At 40.1% G+C, this 18,662-nt stretch overlaps 1 protein-coding gene across 1 annotated transcript in view; it reads right to left on the bottom strand.

Moving 5' to 3' along the window:
* The window catches only part of rgs7a (regulator of G protein signaling 7a), a 114,509-nt gene extending 98,296 nt beyond the window's left edge, over positions 1 to 16,213 (bottom strand). Inside the window, exon 1 of the mRNA XM_067367056.1 lies at positions 16,136 to 16,213. Within this exon, the coding sequence (XP_067223157.1) occupies positions 16,136 to 16,213 (78 nt within the window). The remainder of the gene's footprint in view (positions 1 to 16,135) is intronic.
* Between the last annotated feature and the right edge of the window lie 2,449 nt (positions 16,214 to 18,662).

An 18,662-nucleotide genomic window follows, 5' to 3' on the forward strand; every position in this document is an offset into this window, starting at 1 on the left:
CTGTAGCTGGCTAAGTGCTCTATTTGAGTGACGTAAACACAAATTAATAATAAAATTAAAATAATTATCTAATCACCCTCCATAACGCGGTCGTTATTTACATCTCATATCATCAGTAAACCGCTGCGTTACCAAGGCAATGACTGACATTCCAAAGAGCGGCCATTACCAGCCCCACAGTGGAAAATGAAACAGTAACCGTACCAGCGCATGGAATCGATTGGCATGGAATGGAACTGTTACACAATGAGAACCATTCAGCCTGACGATGGAAAAGTGTCTCTAGTCAGCGCTTAACAGCAAGATGCTGGAATGTGTTCATAAACTAACAATTAAAATACAATGCAGACTTAATCCCAGAACATTTAGCCCTTCAATAGGATAACTGACAAAGTAAATCTATAATATTTTATTGCACAGTGTCTTTGTCAAATGAACCTGATATGGATTATTCAAAATAACATCTGTAACACAGTTCGTAAATACGGGAAGGAGGAGGCGGGAACCGGCGAACGTTAAACATAACTTTAATACAAAAAAAAACTAACACAAAACGAAAGTAATGCTGACAGACCCTCACGGACGTCTGCCGGCCACACAAACATAATAAAACATAAAATAAAGTCCAGGCCTGGTCCTCTCTCGTCCTTCACTGTCGTCGCTCCTCCTTTTATGCTTCCGGAGATTCTCCGTGAGACTCAAGGCCGGTGCGCCTCGCAGGTGGAGCTCATTATCTCTCGCATCACCGGCCTCGTGCCGTTCCCTCGCGGCTCTCGTCCGCCCTGCTCGTCACAACATCGCTCACAGCGGGAACATCGCTCACAGCAAACAATTTGAAGACAGGCAGTAATTGTCTTAAAATTTATTGAAGGTGCTAGACTTATTGAAAAAGTGCTGCTGTAATGGCAGTAGTGGCAGGGCTTTCAATTTAATTCAATTAAACTTAAGACACATCTTCTCAGAGAGCGTTAACTGTCATCAGTGAATCATTGCATTTGGTGGAAACTTCTGCAAAAAGTTGCATCTCTAAAATCATATAGCACAGCTCCTAAAAATATTAAAAATGATAATTGACCAGTGGTAATTGACTAGTCCTTTGTTGTACAACTTATCGGCTTGTCAACCATCCTAACCCATTACCAACAGTATGAAAGAATTTGAGCATATTGTTCTTCAATCCATCACAGCAAAATAAATATGAATATCTACTTCGACAAAGTTCTATTTTGTGGCATAAATATTGCATTAAAATATATATAGAACCTACTGTTTAAAAGTCTGGGGTTAGTAAGATTTTTACTTTTTTAAATATTTTTTACTTCTACTTTTTGTCACGGTGCACACAAAAACAAGAAGATAGGATCCAATTGCAGCGGTTGTTTATTGGGTAATCCAAGGTCGTATTCCAAAAACAGGCAAAGGTCAGAATCCAGAAAGGCAGTCCAAACAAAACAAGCACAAGCAAAAAAACAAGAAAACACAAGGAACAGAAGTGTGTGTAACATTAAACAACGAACCACAACCAAAGACAGAAACAGCTCACTATATATAGACAGACACTAATGACATAATACAAAACAGGTGAGTGCAATGATGTGAGATGATTAGTCCGGGAAGTGTGTATTGGGATATGTAGTCCATGTAACAGGTGGAAATAAGAGTCCGGGATGGAGTGCCCTCTAGTGGCTGAAAGGGCACTCTCACTGGTGATCATGACATTACCCCCCCTCAAAGGAGCGGCTACCAGACGCTCCACCAGACAAAACACAAACAAAAAAAAAAAAAAAAAACTCAGGAGGGAGGTGGACAGGAGGAGGATCAGGGGGAGGGACGGCGGGCCAGATCCAGGGTGCCCCCACTGAAATCCAGGGCGGTGCTGGAGGAACTGACCAGGCTGGTACCGGCAGGTCTGGAGTCCCGGCTGTTTGCCAGGTCGGCGCTGGAGGAGTTAACCAGGCGGGCACTGGCAGGTTTGGAGTCCCGGCTGATTGCAAAGGCGGCGCTGGAGAAACTGACCAGGCGGGCACTGGCAGGTCTGGAGTTCTGGCTGATTGCCAGGGTGGTGCTGGAGAAACTGACCAGGCAGATTTCAATGGTTCAGGCGGCCTGGGCAGAGGTAGCAGGGCAGAAGGCTTGGGCGGTGGTGGCAGAGCAGAAGGCTTGGACGACGGCGGCAGGACTGGCGGCCTGGGCGGCGGCGGTGGCGGCAGGGCTGGCGGCAGGGCAAGGCGCTTCGTTGGCGCCGGCAGGGCAAGGCGCTTCGTTGGCGCCGGCAGGGCAAGGCGCTTCGTTGGCGCCGGCAGGGCAAGGCGCTTCGTTGGCGCCGGCAGGGCAAGGCGCTTCGTTGGCGCCGGCAGGGCAAGGCGCTTCGTTGGCGCCGGCAGGGCAAGGCGCTTCGTTGGCGCCGGCAGGGCAAGGCGCTTCGTTGGCGCCGGCAGGGCAAGGCGCTTCGTTGGCGCCGGCAGGGCAAGGCGCTTCGTTGGCGCCGGCAGTGCAAGGCGCTTCGTTGGCGTCGGCAGGGCAAGGCGCTTCGTTGGCGCCGGCAGGGCAAGGCGCTTCGTTGGTGCCGGCAGGGCAAGGCGCTTGGAGAACCCACGAACAACCCCTAGAGTGGTCTCCAGGCCTTGTAGGACAGAGGAAGCCTTCTTCCTCCTTCTCCTCCGCTTATGAGGGTGAGGTGGTGGCTCACCCAAAATGGACTCACTGGCTGGAGCGAGCTCTGGAGCGGACTCGCTAGCTGGAACGGGCTCTGGAGCGGACTCACTGGCTGGAGCGGAATCACTGGCTGGAGCGGACTCACTGGCTGGAGCGGGCTCTGGAGTGAACTCACTGGCTGGAGCGGGCTCTGGAGTGAACTCACTGGCTGGAGCAGACTCACTAACTGGAACGGGCTCTGGAGCGGACTCACTGACTGGAACGGGCTCTGGAGCGGACTCACTGACTGGAACGGGCTCTGGAGCGGACTCACTGACTGGAGCGGGCTCTGGAGCGGACTCACTGACTGGAGTGGACTCACTAACTGGAGCGGGCTCTGGAGTGGACTCACTGACTGGATCAGACTCTGGAGTGGACTCACTGACTGGAGCGGGCTCTGGAGTGGACTCACTGGCTGGAGTGGACTCACTGGCTGGAGTGGACTCACTGGCTGGAGTGGACTCACTGGCTGGAGTGGACTCACTGGCTGGAGTGGACTCACTGGCTGGAGTGGACTCACTGGCTGGAGTGGACTCACTGGCTGGAGTGGACTCACTGGCTGGAGTGGACTCACTGGCTGGAGTGGACTCACTGGCTGGAGTGGACTCACTGGCTGGAGTGGACTCACTGGCTGGAGTGGACTCTGGAGCGGACTCACTGACTGGAGTGGACTCTGGAGCGGACTCACCGACTGGAGCGGGCTCTGGGGTGGACTCACCGACTGGAGCGGGCTCTGGAGTGGATTCACTGACTGGAGCGGGCTCTGGAGTGGACTCACTGACTGGAGCGGGCTCTGGATTGGACTCACTGACTGGAGCGGGCTCTGGAGTGGACTCACTGACTGGAGCGGGCTCTGGAGTGGACTCACTGACTGGATCGGGCTCTGGAGTGGACTCACTGACTGGAGCGGGCTCTGGAGTGGACTCACTGGCTGGAGCGGACTCACTGGCTGGAGCGGACTCACCGACTGGAGCGGGCTCTGGGGTGGACTCACCGACTGGAGCGGGCTCTGGAGTGGATTCACTGACTGGAGCGGGCTCTGGAGTGGACTCACTGACTGGAGCGGGCTCTGGATTGGACTCACTGACTGGAGCGGGCTCTGGAGTGGACTCACTGACTGGAGCGGGCTCTGGACTGGCCTCACTGACTGGATCGGGCTCTGGAGTGGACTCACTGACTGGAGCGGGCTCTGGAGTGGACTCACTGGCTGGAGCGGACTCACTGGCTGGAGCGGACTCACTGGCTGGAGCGGACTCACTGGCTGGAGCGGACTCACTGGCTGGAGCGGACTCACTGGCTGGAGCGGACTCACTGGCTGGAGCGGACTCACTGGCTGGAGCGGACTCACTGGCTGGAGCGGACTCACTGGCTGGAGCGGACTCACTGGCTGGAGCGGACTCACTGGCTGGAGCGGACTCACTGGCTGGAGCGGACTCACTGACTGGAGCGGACTCACTGACTGGAGCGGACTCACTGACTGGAGCGGACTCACTGACTGGAGCGGACTCACTGACTGGAGCGGACTCACTGACTGGAGCGGACTCACTGACTGGAGCGGACTCACTGACTGGAGTGGACTCTGGAGCGGACTCACTGACTGGAGTGGACTCACTGACTGGAGCGGGCTCTGGGGTGGACTCACTGACTGGAGCGGGCTCTGGAGTGGACTCACTGACTGGAGCGGGCTCTGGAGTGGACTCACTGACTGGAGTGGACTCACTGGCTGGAGTGGACTCACTGGCTGGAGTGGACTCACTGGCTGGAGTGGACTCACTGGCTGGAGTGGACTCACTGGCTGGAGACTTCTTCCTTCTCCTCCTCCTCCCTTTACCGGGGTGAAGCTGAAGCTCAGTGCCCACCTCCCCTGTGCCTTCTGAAACGGATTCATGGGCTGGAGCATGCACACTGCCTGGTTGACTCGGTGAGGTCCATTCTCTCCGATGGCGGAGATATGCGGCGAATCTCCAGAAATCTAAAATCCGTAGCCCTTCCATCTCACATTGAGGCAGAGGATCGTCAAGGCAGCAATTAAACACATCCTTCAAAGCCGCGTCATTGTAACCCAGCCCCACCGCCATCGTCCAAAAGACCTTGGCGAAGCATCCTACCTCCCATTCCTCTTGGCGTAGAGCCCTCAACGCCCGCAGTTGATCCAAACGCTCCCTGGTAGTGGCTGGAGGAAGGATTCGGAACCCCACACTGCTGGATCCTTGCATGGGTGGTTCGTTCTGTCACGGTGCACACAAAAACAAGAAGATAGGATCCAATTGCAGCGGTTGTTTATTGGGTAATCCAAGGTCGTATTCCAAAAACAGGCAAAGGTCAGAATCCAGAAAGGCAGTCCAAACAAAACAAGCACAAGCAAAAAAACAAGAAAACACAAGGAACAGAAGTGTGTGTAACATTAAACAACGAACCACAACCAAAGACAGAAACAGCTCACTATATATAGACAGACACTAATGACATAATACAAAACAGGTGAGTGCAATGATGTGAGATGATTAGTCCGGGAAGTGTGTATTGGGATATGTAGTCCATGTAACAGGTGGAAATAAGAGTCCGGGATGGAGTGCCCTCTAGTGGCTGAAAGGGCACTCTCACTGGTGATCATGACACTTTTAGTCATCAAAAAGTCCTGAAAAATTAAGCGTCAGCGTTAGTTCAGGCAGGCCTCGTAGTCAAGCTCCGCTATCAGCTGATTCTCAAATTCCAACCCCTCCCATATCAGCTGATCCAATTTCTATGGACTCCATTGGCAACTCTAAAATAAGGCACATTACTTAAATGCAGCTTCTGTCTCTCTGCCTGCTTGGCTGCTTCCACTGCACGCTGCTTGCAACCCACCTCCTCCCCAGCTCCTCCTTAAACTTGTGTATAACTTAATCAGTGTCATTCTGTTGTCATTGATGCATGCTCTGTTCTCAACAGGGGGATTTTCTGCTGCTCTCCCAGTTAAAAAATGGGAGGTTGTCCTCAGAAGCTGCTGCTGTTCACGGTCTTGGCTTTCATGGAGCTCATGAAAGGACAGGGAATTTAGAACAGACCCATACCGCCAAATTGTAACTTTAGCAAATATGCCAATAAAAAATTGACTAAATTTTGTCTCTTGTAATTTTTGACTTAAGTGGTCCTGACAGAAACATATATGATGGTTTACACCAAAATATTAAGCACTGATATTAAGAAATTGTTCATGAGCACCAAACCAGCATTTTCAAATGATTTCTGAAAGATTATGTGACACTGAAGACTGGAGTAATGACTGCTGAAAATTCAGCTTTGCCATTAACAGAAATAACTTACATTTTAAAATATAATAAAATAGAAAACAGTTATTTTAAATTGTAAAAATATTTCAAATTATTACTATTTTACTGAATTTTGATCAAATAAATGCTGCCTTGGTGAGCAGAAGAGACTTCTTTCAAAAATGTAAAAACTCACCAACCTCAACTTTTGAACAGTATAGTGTATATGTATTTTTGAAAGCATGAATACTGCATAAAAAAATGTATACGTATACACACATATAATGCTTGGATGTGGGACGGGAGGTGCATCAAACAAATGCGCCCGCGCACAGTACATAGAACAGTCAAAAGAACATATGACGGTAAGTGTCATAATAAGAGAAGATAGCACATCCGCTTGAGTGTCAGTCACGCAACATGGTTTTGAGTCTAAAAATTCATCCGAAAGACAATTCCTCATTTCCACCTCATTCCCCACTACAACCCCCGCTAACAGCACATATGTTGCCACTCTCAAAACCACACTGACGTAACAGCCGGAAGACAGGCGTACGCAGAGCGTTAAGATAGCACACAATGAGTCATAATAGTCTGTCACCGATGGCAACTCCACTCAGGGTCATGGACCATCAATGAAGGATGTGCATTCCTCAAATCAAGAAGAAGGGATTAGAAAAGACAAGCCATTCAACACTCGATTGAGTCAATCCTGTTTTCCAATCCTGCATAGAGGCTCTATGCTGGGTTTGGCCGAGATACTGTAGTAGTCACTCAACATAGGGTGTACAGCATGATAAAAAGGCATGCTGGTCTGGATATGAATTATGCATGAGAAGAAGGCAGAAGTGGAGATGGTCATGTTGGAACAGATTGGTGTCTCTATCAGCTAAGAGAGATTTTTGTATTAAATGTTATATTATATTCAGCAGCAGTTTGAGTGACTGAGCATTTTCAACACAGTGTGAAAGCTGGAAAGTCTAAAGATCCTTTAGTAGAGAACTGCTTTTTCTGAGCTTCTTTTAATGTGAGAAATTTGTGCTGCCCTTGAGCTATAAACAATAGCTGAAGTGTCTTAGAAGCACCACAATATGCATGTGTGTACACGTTTACGTTTATGAGCCTATATGTTTGTCTGGATGTGTGTCTCAGTTGTTTTGCCCATGAAAAATGAAGAAGCACATTCCTGATTTACTCTGTGGAAGCCCTAGACAACTATTATATACATATTCCTGAAATTACTCCGAACAGACTCTGTGCTTCAACACTACATGTTCCTTAAGCCTTTTATACAATAGGAAAGTAAGAGAAATTTTAGAAATGTCAGAAATGTGACAAATAAGAAAAAAAAATGCTGATGTCACTGTGTGCATACAGGTAGCATAATTGTGTAAAAAATAACTTAAAGTAACTTAAAAAACTTAAAGTCTTAAAGTAACAGTGGCCTAATAAACCTGATGCTATCTGTCATTAATATTAATCAAACAACAAAAGAAAGAAAATCTCTCAAAGCTCTTGACTGAATAACTTTTGTTACTTTAATAAGAATAAAGGTATATGTCATTTACACAATGAAGATTATACAGTGTTTTTTTTGTACATTTGACTATTTTATATAATTTATGTAGTATTTTTTATTATTATTATTTCTAGTGCTTGAGGTTTTTCAGGTATAGGTTTATTTTATTTGTACTGTATCTTTGTTCTATTGTAGTTTTTTGTCCTATTGCCTGTATTTAGTTTATTTGTTCTTATTTTATTATTGACTGTTTACTTGTCTTCAATAAGCTTGAGGTTTTTTTTTTTTTTTTAAGGATAGCATTAGCTTGTTTGTTATATTGAAATTGGTAATGAGAATTAAACTAAAGTACACATGAAATCAAAATTGACCTTATTTATTTTGTTAGCTCAGATTGCTAGTTTTGTGGTTAACAATTAATCTGTGCAAGTCAATCCACACAAAAAAATTGTTTGGCTTCATAATATTTAATCAAAATCTAAAAATGCTCCTCCCCTCTGCAACAGTGCCCCTTCTCTGATGACATCAGTTTGACGGCTTGGGTTGAAAACGCTTAAACCATTCCCCTGCAACCGTTAGTCTGCTATAAGCGAGAGATGGAGAGGAGGAGCACTAAAATTAAACTCTGCCCTCTATTCAATATTCCGTTTCACTTGGAAATATGTCACAGCACTGGAGAAAAGACGTTTGCAACTTCCGGTTCATGCGGACTTTAAAGCAAAAATAACTATATTGTGATATATATTGTTACTCTGAAGTAAAATTTCACAATCATATCATAATATAAGATTTTGGTCATATCACCCACCCCTACCCTGTTGAATAAAAGTATTAATTTCTTTCAAAAAATAAAAATTGTCCTGACCACAAACTTTTAAACAGTAGTATAGCTACAGTCCATAAAGATTTAATACGGAAAGTAATAATTAATAATATAGAAACCAAATAATATGCGGTCAAAACCACCACAAAATGTTCCTTTTTTGGGAACCAATCCTAAAAATGTCTATTCTAAGCTATTTACCTTCAACTGTATTTACGGTTGATCAATGGACAAACACAATCAATGTTTTTGGTTTTCACAGCTGCACTTTAGCTTTGCAATACAGTATGAAATGGCAGCTTTGCATGTAGAACTGTGTGGCTAACAAGCCGAAGGCAGTACTTCAGGGACATGTGACTCATCTATTTCTCCAACACCTCTGCACGCTATATCAGACACTAGGTACACTTCCTTATTTAGTATTCTGTCTCCCCTCTCTCTGACTTTGTACCTGCCACTTTCTCACTCTGTCTGTCTCTTCCTCACATAAGAACAGAGTAGGACAACAAAGAATGTGAAGATCTATACAACAAAACACCAAGGGAGGTAAAACCACCATCATCTATTTCATTATTTATTTCACCATTGTGTTATGTGTTGAGCAAGGACACGTGTATGAAGATGGTACGACAGTAAAACTTTAAATTAAGCATAAGAAAAGACGCTGAATAAACAAGTGTCCATGTTTTTCTTCCAGTTAGAAGTGCTAATGCTTTCATCAAGTCACATTAAAATTGGAAAGTATTACAGGTTTAGAAAGAAGTCCCACAAGGCTCAGGTTTAGGTCCTGTGACATTTACTACTTTATAATGTTGAGAGGTCATGCTGTGCACTATACTGCAAACAGATTTAATGCCATTCACTTTTAAAAAGTGCTTTGAAAGCTTATTTAAATTTGATTTTTAATCTGGGAATAAACTGTTGGCACCTTGCTAGATGATATGCTACAATTAAAAAAAAAATGTAGACAACTAATGAGAATTTATCATCAGCTGATGAATTAATCAAGTAGACAACTGAGAATTACACATATTCAACAGTTATTCACATGCAACGGTAGCTGCGACTTGTTCATGATTACTGCTGGACATTCTTGGTCACACAGAGTGCACTTTATAATTTAACATTTCCAAGCCAATTTTACTCCAAATTTCTTGTTATATTTCCCACTTTTTCCAAAGAGATACAAACTCATGGGTGAGCAACCAAGCGTACAAGTTCCATCTGTTCATACTGAATTGGAACAAATTTATGCACCATAATCCTACAGTAACACAACACACTAATATATTATATTTTCTCAATTGTTTATGATCAATTCAGTGAGTGCTTTTATTTATTTTTTATTTTATTTTTATTTATTTTTTTTACCAGAGTTTTATTTGCTTCTGTATTTATGTAAGTATACTATTTTTATTCTGTAATATTTATAATATTTTGTGGAGCACATGGCAACAGTGGAGCATTGGTGATAAATAAATAATGAGCAAATAAGTACATCGTGTCAGAAAGTGGTTCACATACTACTTAAATCGCTTTCTGTTCCTGACATACTGAATCATCACATTAGAATCATTAATTTAATATTTAATTTAATTTTAAAATCACCATGAAAACAGAATTTTTATACAAAACAATCCAAACAAATCCCAATTGACAAAATCAAGTCCTGTCCTATATTTTTTTTCTTGTTTGAGAAGCTGTTTCACATCGATATGTCATTTTTCATTTAAACATTTAATATTACTTTAATAACTGTTTATATATATATATATATATATATATATATATATATATATATATATATATATATATATATATATATATATATATATATATACACATATATATATACACTGTACATATTAGGACATATTATACATTTAAATTAGGGCTGGGAATTTAACACGTTAATTAGATTATTAATTATGGGAAAAATTAATGCATTTAACGCACTTGCGACCTACAGAGGTCACCTGTTATAGTCTATACAATGCAGTTAGAATGTCCATAAAATTCAAGATATGAAAGGCGACTGAGTTGAACCATTTGAAGCGTATGACAACACCGGAAAGATCAGAATGTTTGCTGCTAAATTCAAATGTGCTTTAGCGAGCTGGCTGGCGCTGAGCCATAAATGGACGCGATCAGTGTTTTCAACCACATAAAGTTTAGTTTAAGTTTCAGACATTTAAATAGACATTAAATATAACCATAACCGAGCACGTACACTTAATATCTGAGCCAGAGAGCATGCGAGTTTTGTGCTGAGATATGTGCTGCACATTACATTGATGCACTCTCGTGTTAATGTATTACATTGATGTGCACTCGACATGCATCCTTGAAAATGTCATAGTAAATGTCTCAAGTGAACTATAAAATGTAAAGAACGTTGCGTCTAAAAGCGTCGTTTTTATCGGTTAAAATGAATGGAGAACATCTCATGTTTTTTCCTTGGGTGCTCAGAGCCTATATAGCCAATAGTACATGTTAGGCTATAGTTAAAAAGTTTTTGAATAAAAGGAAAAACAAAATAAAAGTGATGCATCTAAGTGATACAAGCACTATTGTGCCTGCGTGATGTGTCACCACCCACATTAATAATAAATGTGCACATATTGTGAATTAATTTTATTAATTTATTAATTTAATAAACCTAGCTTTCTTGGTAGCCTTCAGTAAATTAACTTCTCTAAAAAAATGATTCATAAAACATCAGTTGACTATATGTTTACATTCCATTTAATATATTCAGCATATAGTTCACCAAATAATTAAAATTCATCATTTACTCAATCTCAAAAAAATTGAATCAAATAAAATATTTCTTTCTTAGTCTACTTTTTGAAAAGTCAATTTGATGCTTTACACAATAATGACCTCAAATTATCGGTAACACTTTAGAATAATGGTCTGTCATTAATAAGTAACTATGCAGGAAGTAATGCAGGACTAATGAGTAGTACTACATTAACACTTCAGCTACTTCTATTAACTAATGTAGAAACAAGCTTTACTAATCAGTAAGTAATATCAAATTTTGCAGATAGTTCCTTATTAGCTAATCAATAATTACCTAATGAGATTACCATCATTAATAACTATTAACTAACGGACAAATTGTAAAGAACATTATCGTGTGTCTGAGACGTAATCAGCCATCATTTTTACTCTGAATATAGTCATAAAATGCATCATTAATTACTCAAGTGTTACCTAGTCACTATGCAGGAACTACTAGTGATCAGGACCATTATTTTAAAGCGGAACTCACTAAGATTTGCAAAGCTCCCCCTACAGTTTCCTTCAGTGAATCACACTGTCGTAAATACTCCAAGCGAAGCTCTCGACTACAACGATTACAACGCTCACCAGTGCAGTAGTTTTGCAAATACAGTACAAGAAAGAGGAGGTGCGTAATTTGCAAATACAGTACACTCAATGGAGGTGGGTAATTTTCGAAATTGTCTTATAAAGTCATAATATATACATTGTTTTTGAATTACCGTAAAGCATTTTGTCACTCTCGCGTGAACGTGAACATGAGGCGAGATGCATTTTATGACCACATTGAGAGTAAAAAAGGACAATCTTCAAGAACTACAAGTGATCTGGACCATTATTTTAAAGTGAAAAAGATGTTTTTCACTTTAAAATAATGGTCCTGATCACTAGTAGTTCCTGCATAGTGACTAGGTAACACTTGAGTAATTAATGATGCATTTTATGACCACGTTGAGAGTAAAAAAAGACAACTGCTCACATCTCAGACACTTTAATGTTGTGATTAGTAATTAATTAGTCATTCTTTGTCATAGTTACCTATTAGTTCATTATGATGCCAATCTCATTATTATTATTCAGCTAATAAGGAACTATCTTAGTCCTTAATTTGATATTACTTACTGATTAGTTAAGCTTGTTTCTATATTAGTTAATAGTAGTAGCTGAAGTGTTAATGTAGTACTACTCATTAGTCCTGCATTACTTCCTGCATAGTTACTTATTAATGGTGGACCATTATTCTAAAGTGTTACCAAATTATCTTTTGGGGATAATTTCTTAGCCAAATTTGATGTACGATAAATTTGCAGTTAATTTGATTAATTAATCGGCACATCATGTAATTAATTAGATTAAAAAGTTTGAATTGCTTTCCAGCCCTACTTTAAATATAACAAATTGTTGAGTACTGCATGTGGTATTTGTATCTGTATTCAATTTATGTGTAATTTGAATTCCTTCAAGTCTGCTTCCTTACGATTACGCATTTTACAGTTACTCCCAAGCACTCTTAAATCTAACATTTTTAAAAACGACTCAATTTACAATGCTATTGGGAAACACCCCATAATTCTATGCTGATTTGTATATGGCCGTTTTTACAATCCACTTAAGGTTGCGATGCTTTCGGGAAAAGCGGCCCTGTTCTGCCTAAGGTCTTTCATAAATCTATTCAGCTCTTTGAGATCTGTAAGAAAAGCCTGTGATAAGGGGCTGGCCGGTAGTTATTAGTTCTGAACTGGGCGAGTTAATATCTTGTGATGTGTATGTGAAGGGAAGAGCCACAGTATCTCTGACTGCAGAGTACCTTTCCTCCCTGCACCTCCACGGCACAGCACACCTAATAGGACTGAAGCAGCATGGTGGAAATGTGAAAATCAACTGAAGGGTGAAGGAAATGAATTGAAAGAAGGAAGAAAAAATAGAGTCCTGCAGGAGGATGCCTCTGATAGATGAATGATTCACTGTCTCCAAACTATATCTGACTGTCATGTTCTGACAACATATTCCAACCGCACCTGAGGGAACAGACTGAAATTGAACATGCTCAAGAGAGACGGGAGGGCAAGCTGGAACAGGACACAGGAAATACTAGTTGTGATTGTTAGGTCAAGGTTTGGCTGGTTAGCATGGCCTTGTTAGCCCCTGCTGTTAGATGTCATATAGCTACACCATATGGCAGCAAACAGCATCTTTCTTCACAAATCTTGATCCAGATTTGTTGAATTGATTCATTAAAACAGGCAATTTCAATTAATTCATAACACAATTTAGATCAGAGATGCTTTAGATTCATGAATGCAAAAAAATCTGTCATCACAATGTTGATTATTTTGATATCACTAAGCAAAATCATCACAAATATATGATGAATACACACACACATATATGTGTGTATATATATATATATATATATATATATATATATATATATATATATATATTATATTATATTATATATCTTTAGTTCTGTAAAGATACATATATACCCATTCCTAATGTCGGCCTAAAAATTATGATGATGAATTCATCAGAGGGAAGCACTCAGATACCTGATTCATCATCAGCGCTCATTTATGCAGGCTACTAATTAATGACACAACGACTGACCATGATTGAAACTGTAATTTGCCACACAAGTCTTTAAATTATGTGATAATGGCTTTGTGAAAAATTCATGTTTCTTTTCTGAGTCTCCATAGGATGAGTGGAAACATTAGCGGCTCTCAGCTACAATGACAGAATTCAGTTAACGACCAGGCAACATGAATGACTTTGTCAAAAATCATCAGAAAGATGGAGAATAAGAAAGGTCAAAAAAGTTTTATTGTCCATCCCTGTTGCTTCAAAAGAAAATGCCCTACAAGGGGAAGTTGTCACAAAGGCAAAAGTTGTGAAAATACCATTTTTCTATCCCCCTCCAAACTTAAACTTTAATATCCTCACATTTTTATATAACAATTGGTTACACAATTTAAAACAAAATCATGCTGCTATACATTATAACAAGGGTCACCTATATGTAATGAAGGTAGATTTTAAGGCTGAATTGTAGTAGCAGCACAATATACTGCTATAAAGCCAATTAAATAGCCTGTCATTAAAGGGTTAGTTCACCCAAAAATGAAAATCCTGTCATTAATTACTCACCCTCATGTCATTCCAAACCTGTAAGACCTTCGTTCATCTTCGGAACACACATATTTTTGATGAAATCCGCAACTACCACTTTCATGGCCAAGAAAGGTAGTAAAGACATTGTTAAAATAGTCCAGTGGTTCAACCTTAATTTTATGAAGCGATGAGAATACTTATAATACTTAAAAATAATGACATTATTCAACAATTTCTTCTCTTCCATGACAGTCTCCGACACCGTTCATGTGAGCACCACGGCGCATGCGTGTGGTGCTGACACAGGATCCGGCCATTACTGAGCTCCGCCTTGATTGGACGTATTCGAGACGTACCCAGGGATTGGCGAACTCAAATGGAACGTTCCTTTGAAAAACACCCGGGATGCTGACGTGGCAGAGGGGAAATTTTGTATATTATTTTAGGTTGTCACCAACTCTTATTCACTTCTGTAAAGCACTCTCATTTCGATTTTTGACCATATTATTTTCATTTGTTTATAATTCTTTTCATGTCAATTACTGTGGCAGTTGTGTTGCCATTCTCTGTAAATACTGTATATATGATATTTTCCTTGATTACCGAAGCAGTAGCCTTTTTCGTTTGTGTGCATCTTTTCTACTGTGTTGAGTTAGCCAGGAAGTTAGGTAAGGACCACTGTATTTTCTTTTTCTTTTTTTTTACAGGGTTTAGTTAGTAATAATTCGGGTTTAGTTTAGTGGCTGTTTTGTTTATTGTTTTGCCATTGACCAGCCCTGAAGAAATTGCTTCATTCATTTTTGTTTTGTAACGAAACTAAACAGAAAAAAAATAAAGTAAAATTAAAATTGTTGAAACTGTTTTTTTCCTGAACATTTTATTTATGCTGCTTCACTGACCTAAACCAGGGTCGTAACAACACAGGACCTGGAAATTCTGCACTGTGTTTACAATGTAAACAGTGTCGGAGACTGACATGGAAGAGAAGAAAATATTGAATAAAGTCATTAATTTAAAAAATAAATAAATAAATAAATTTTGCACACAAAAGGTATTCTCGTCACTTCATAAAATTAAGATTGAACCACTGTAGTCACATGGACTTTTTTAATGATGTCTTTACTAACTTTATGGGCCTTGAAAGTGGTAATTGCGTTGCTGTCTATGGGGGATCAGAAAGCTCTAAGATTTCATAAAAAAATATCTTAATCTGTGTTCCGAATAGGGATGTGCAACGATTAATCGCGATTAGACGTTTGCAAAATAAAAGTCTGTGTTTACATATTATATGTGTGTGTTCTGTGTATAATAATTATGTATAAATAAATACACACATACATGTATAAATTTAAGAAATTTTTTGTATTTATATATAAAATATTTATATTTATATGTAATATAAAATATATATAAATATATATATTTATTTAAACATGCATATATTTCATATATACACAGAACACACATATAATACGTAAACACAGACTTTTAATTTGGAAACGATTAATCGTGATTAATCGTTGCACTTCCCTAGTTCCGAAGATGAACGAAGTGTGTGGAACGACATGAGGGTGAGTAATTAATGACTGATATGAACTAACCCTTTAAATGAATATACTATATGATAGTTGATTCCCATTGTAACAACTTATATCAATGGGGCATGTTGTCACAAAAGGTAAGTGTGGGGTTGACAAACTCTTTCTTCTTTTTTCTCCTCTGGCAATAACAGTTGAAATGTTTAATAGCTTTTGTAGCCAAGATCTCAAGATTTTAGTCTATACATAAACTGACTTTCCAAAATAAACGTACCCTGAGTAAAAGTGTGACAACTAGCTCACACATTTCAAAAGTGTGCTCAGAACAAAGCTCATCATACTACTTGGTCTGTCCAAAGTCAGTAACTTTCATTAAGTAACCAAAAGCATAATTATTCGAAAGTCCTACCTTTCTGTAAACCAGCATGTTGGGTGAGTCGTCCGTCTCTCCATTGCTATTTGGATGGAGGCTGTTGTTCTTCGCCATGGTTCAAAAACTCTGCAGAACAGCTACTCCAATGGGTATATACACCTGATAGAGAGAAAGAGGGCACCCAACAAAGAATAATACACCTGGCTGCTTAAAACACCAAATCTTATGTGATATATTACTGGATGGAAATGAAAGTATTTATGATACTACAACATTGCAGAACTAAAGATCAGTTGACAATCCCCACCTGATTGAGTCATTTGTAGTGACAACCATGCTTTACCAAACTGCATGACTATCATTTGGAATGGATTGCAATCATATTTGGCTGTCTTAAAACCATTTATCAGCTGTTGGTTGAAGATTTTCCTCTCAAGGTTAAAATGAACATTACTACATAAACGCTGAAAATCTGATGACAGCAGATGGCAGATCAAACACACTTCTCAGTTTTGTAGGATCGGTGGGACAGCCAATTAAATGCAAACACTGCTCCACCTCGCGCTGCATCCGTATGTCATGCATGCGAATGCTTTATGGTGTGTATTCGCTGTCTTATCTTGCTTCAACCCGCTAGAAAATGGAGCAGGAAGCTAAGTGTAACCAAAAATGCACAGTCTTGCACAGACACTCGATTCTTTCAGAACCACAGACAGCTCCTCAGGCGGAACTGCAGCCCTTGCACGAGTCCTCAGAAACCTGGCATCACCAATAAAATGCACAACACAATCACAAACCATCATTTATGCTCACTCTCACCTCAAACACACCCGTCTCCCCTGCTATATGGATCCGCGATCCTAGAGTGGAGCAAGCTCGTGCAGTTCGTCAGCTATCAGACGTATCATTCATTGGAAATATTAGTGATCCTTTGCTTGATGCTGACGCGTTATCGCGCGCAGGGATTCTGCTGAAGGACGGGGCACGCGCCAGCGACAAGGGCACGCGCATCCAACCTTGAACCAATCCTGGAGCCTATACAAAAGAGAAGGGAGTGCTTTTTTTGCGGGATTTGACATTTGTGTTTTGTAAATAATTCATGATATTTAAATAATGATATAATAATAATAATAGCAATAATATTCCTAATAAATTGTTATATTGATTAAATATAAAATTAAAATATTACACTATTACATTATTATATTAAACAATTAAATCTGTTGGAAAATTGTATAGCTATTGGGAGAGTGATAAGTGATATTGAGGTGGCATTACCTGAATCGGACAAAACATTTAATCACAAATACAAACTGAGACTTTTGCCCAAAATGTGTATTTTAAAAATTTTTAGGACTGACACTTAAATTTTCTCTGACCCTGAAAGTGGAACCCTGAAAAATCCCCTTTTTGTTTGTTTGTTTGTTTTTGTTACATTTGGACTTGTTAACAAAAAAAAGGGCCAGGACACAAAGACGGCTGCTGTGGTTAAACATTAAATAAGGAAAATTAAAAATGGTTCAGCAACCTCCACTGAACCACTTTAGATGAACTAACCTTAAGAATGAGCCCCTCACACATACTATTCTCTATGGACAGGGTACAATGGGACTCATGACCCTCAGGGTAAAAGACCCATTGAATGAAATGTTCTCCTAACACTACATCCACTACAGTATTTTCTTAAACACACAACACAGAAAAACAGCAACAGTAATCATGGACATAGCTTGTGGGGGGACAGTAATTTGCGTCCGATGTATCTGGTTGCCATGACAACCTTGCGCTTTCTGCTGCTCTATGTAATCAGTAAAACCACTTGAATGGTACATGGAGTGTGAATTTGTAAGTTTACTATAGAAAAGCTAAAATGTATTTAAAAGTGTGACTGACTAAATCGACTGGATGAGTCATTGATTGATATTTCTATCATATGTTGAAAGAATAAAACAAACAACAACAAAAAATGATAAAAACACATTTTCTGTAAGGGTGGTCTTTAGACCCAGTGTACCATAATCAAGAAATCATTTTTTTTTTTAAATTTCAATTCTCAGTGTGGGTCAAATTATCACAGATGGGTTCAGTTTTTTTTTTAAAGAAAGGTTAAAGGGTTATTTCACCTAAAAATTTAATTTCTGTCATTAATTACTCACCCTCATGTTGTTCCAAACCTGCAAGACCTTTGTTCATCTTCGAACACGAATTAAGATATTTTTGATGAAATCTGAGAGGTTTCTGACTCCTCCATAAACAGCAATTTAACTTTAATTTAAAGGTCCAGAATTGTACTAAAGACATTGTTAAAATAGTCCACTTGACTACAGTGGTTCAACCTTAAAGGATTAGTCCACATTTAAATAAAATTTTCCTGATAATTTACAAATCCGATTCCAAAAAAGTTGGGACACAGATAAAAACAGAATGCAATGATGTGGAAGTTTCAAATTTCAATATTTTATTCAGAATACAACATAGATGACATATCAAATGTTTAACCCTCTGGAGTCTGAGGCTGATTTGGGGCCTGGAGAACTTTTGACATGCCCTGACATTTGTGCTT

Source organism: Chanodichthys erythropterus, chromosome 18, assembly GCF_024489055.1.
Source record: "Chanodichthys erythropterus isolate Z2021 chromosome 18, ASM2448905v1, whole genome shotgun sequence".
NCBI lineage: Eukaryota > Metazoa > Chordata > Actinopteri > Cypriniformes > Xenocyprididae > Chanodichthys > Chanodichthys erythropterus.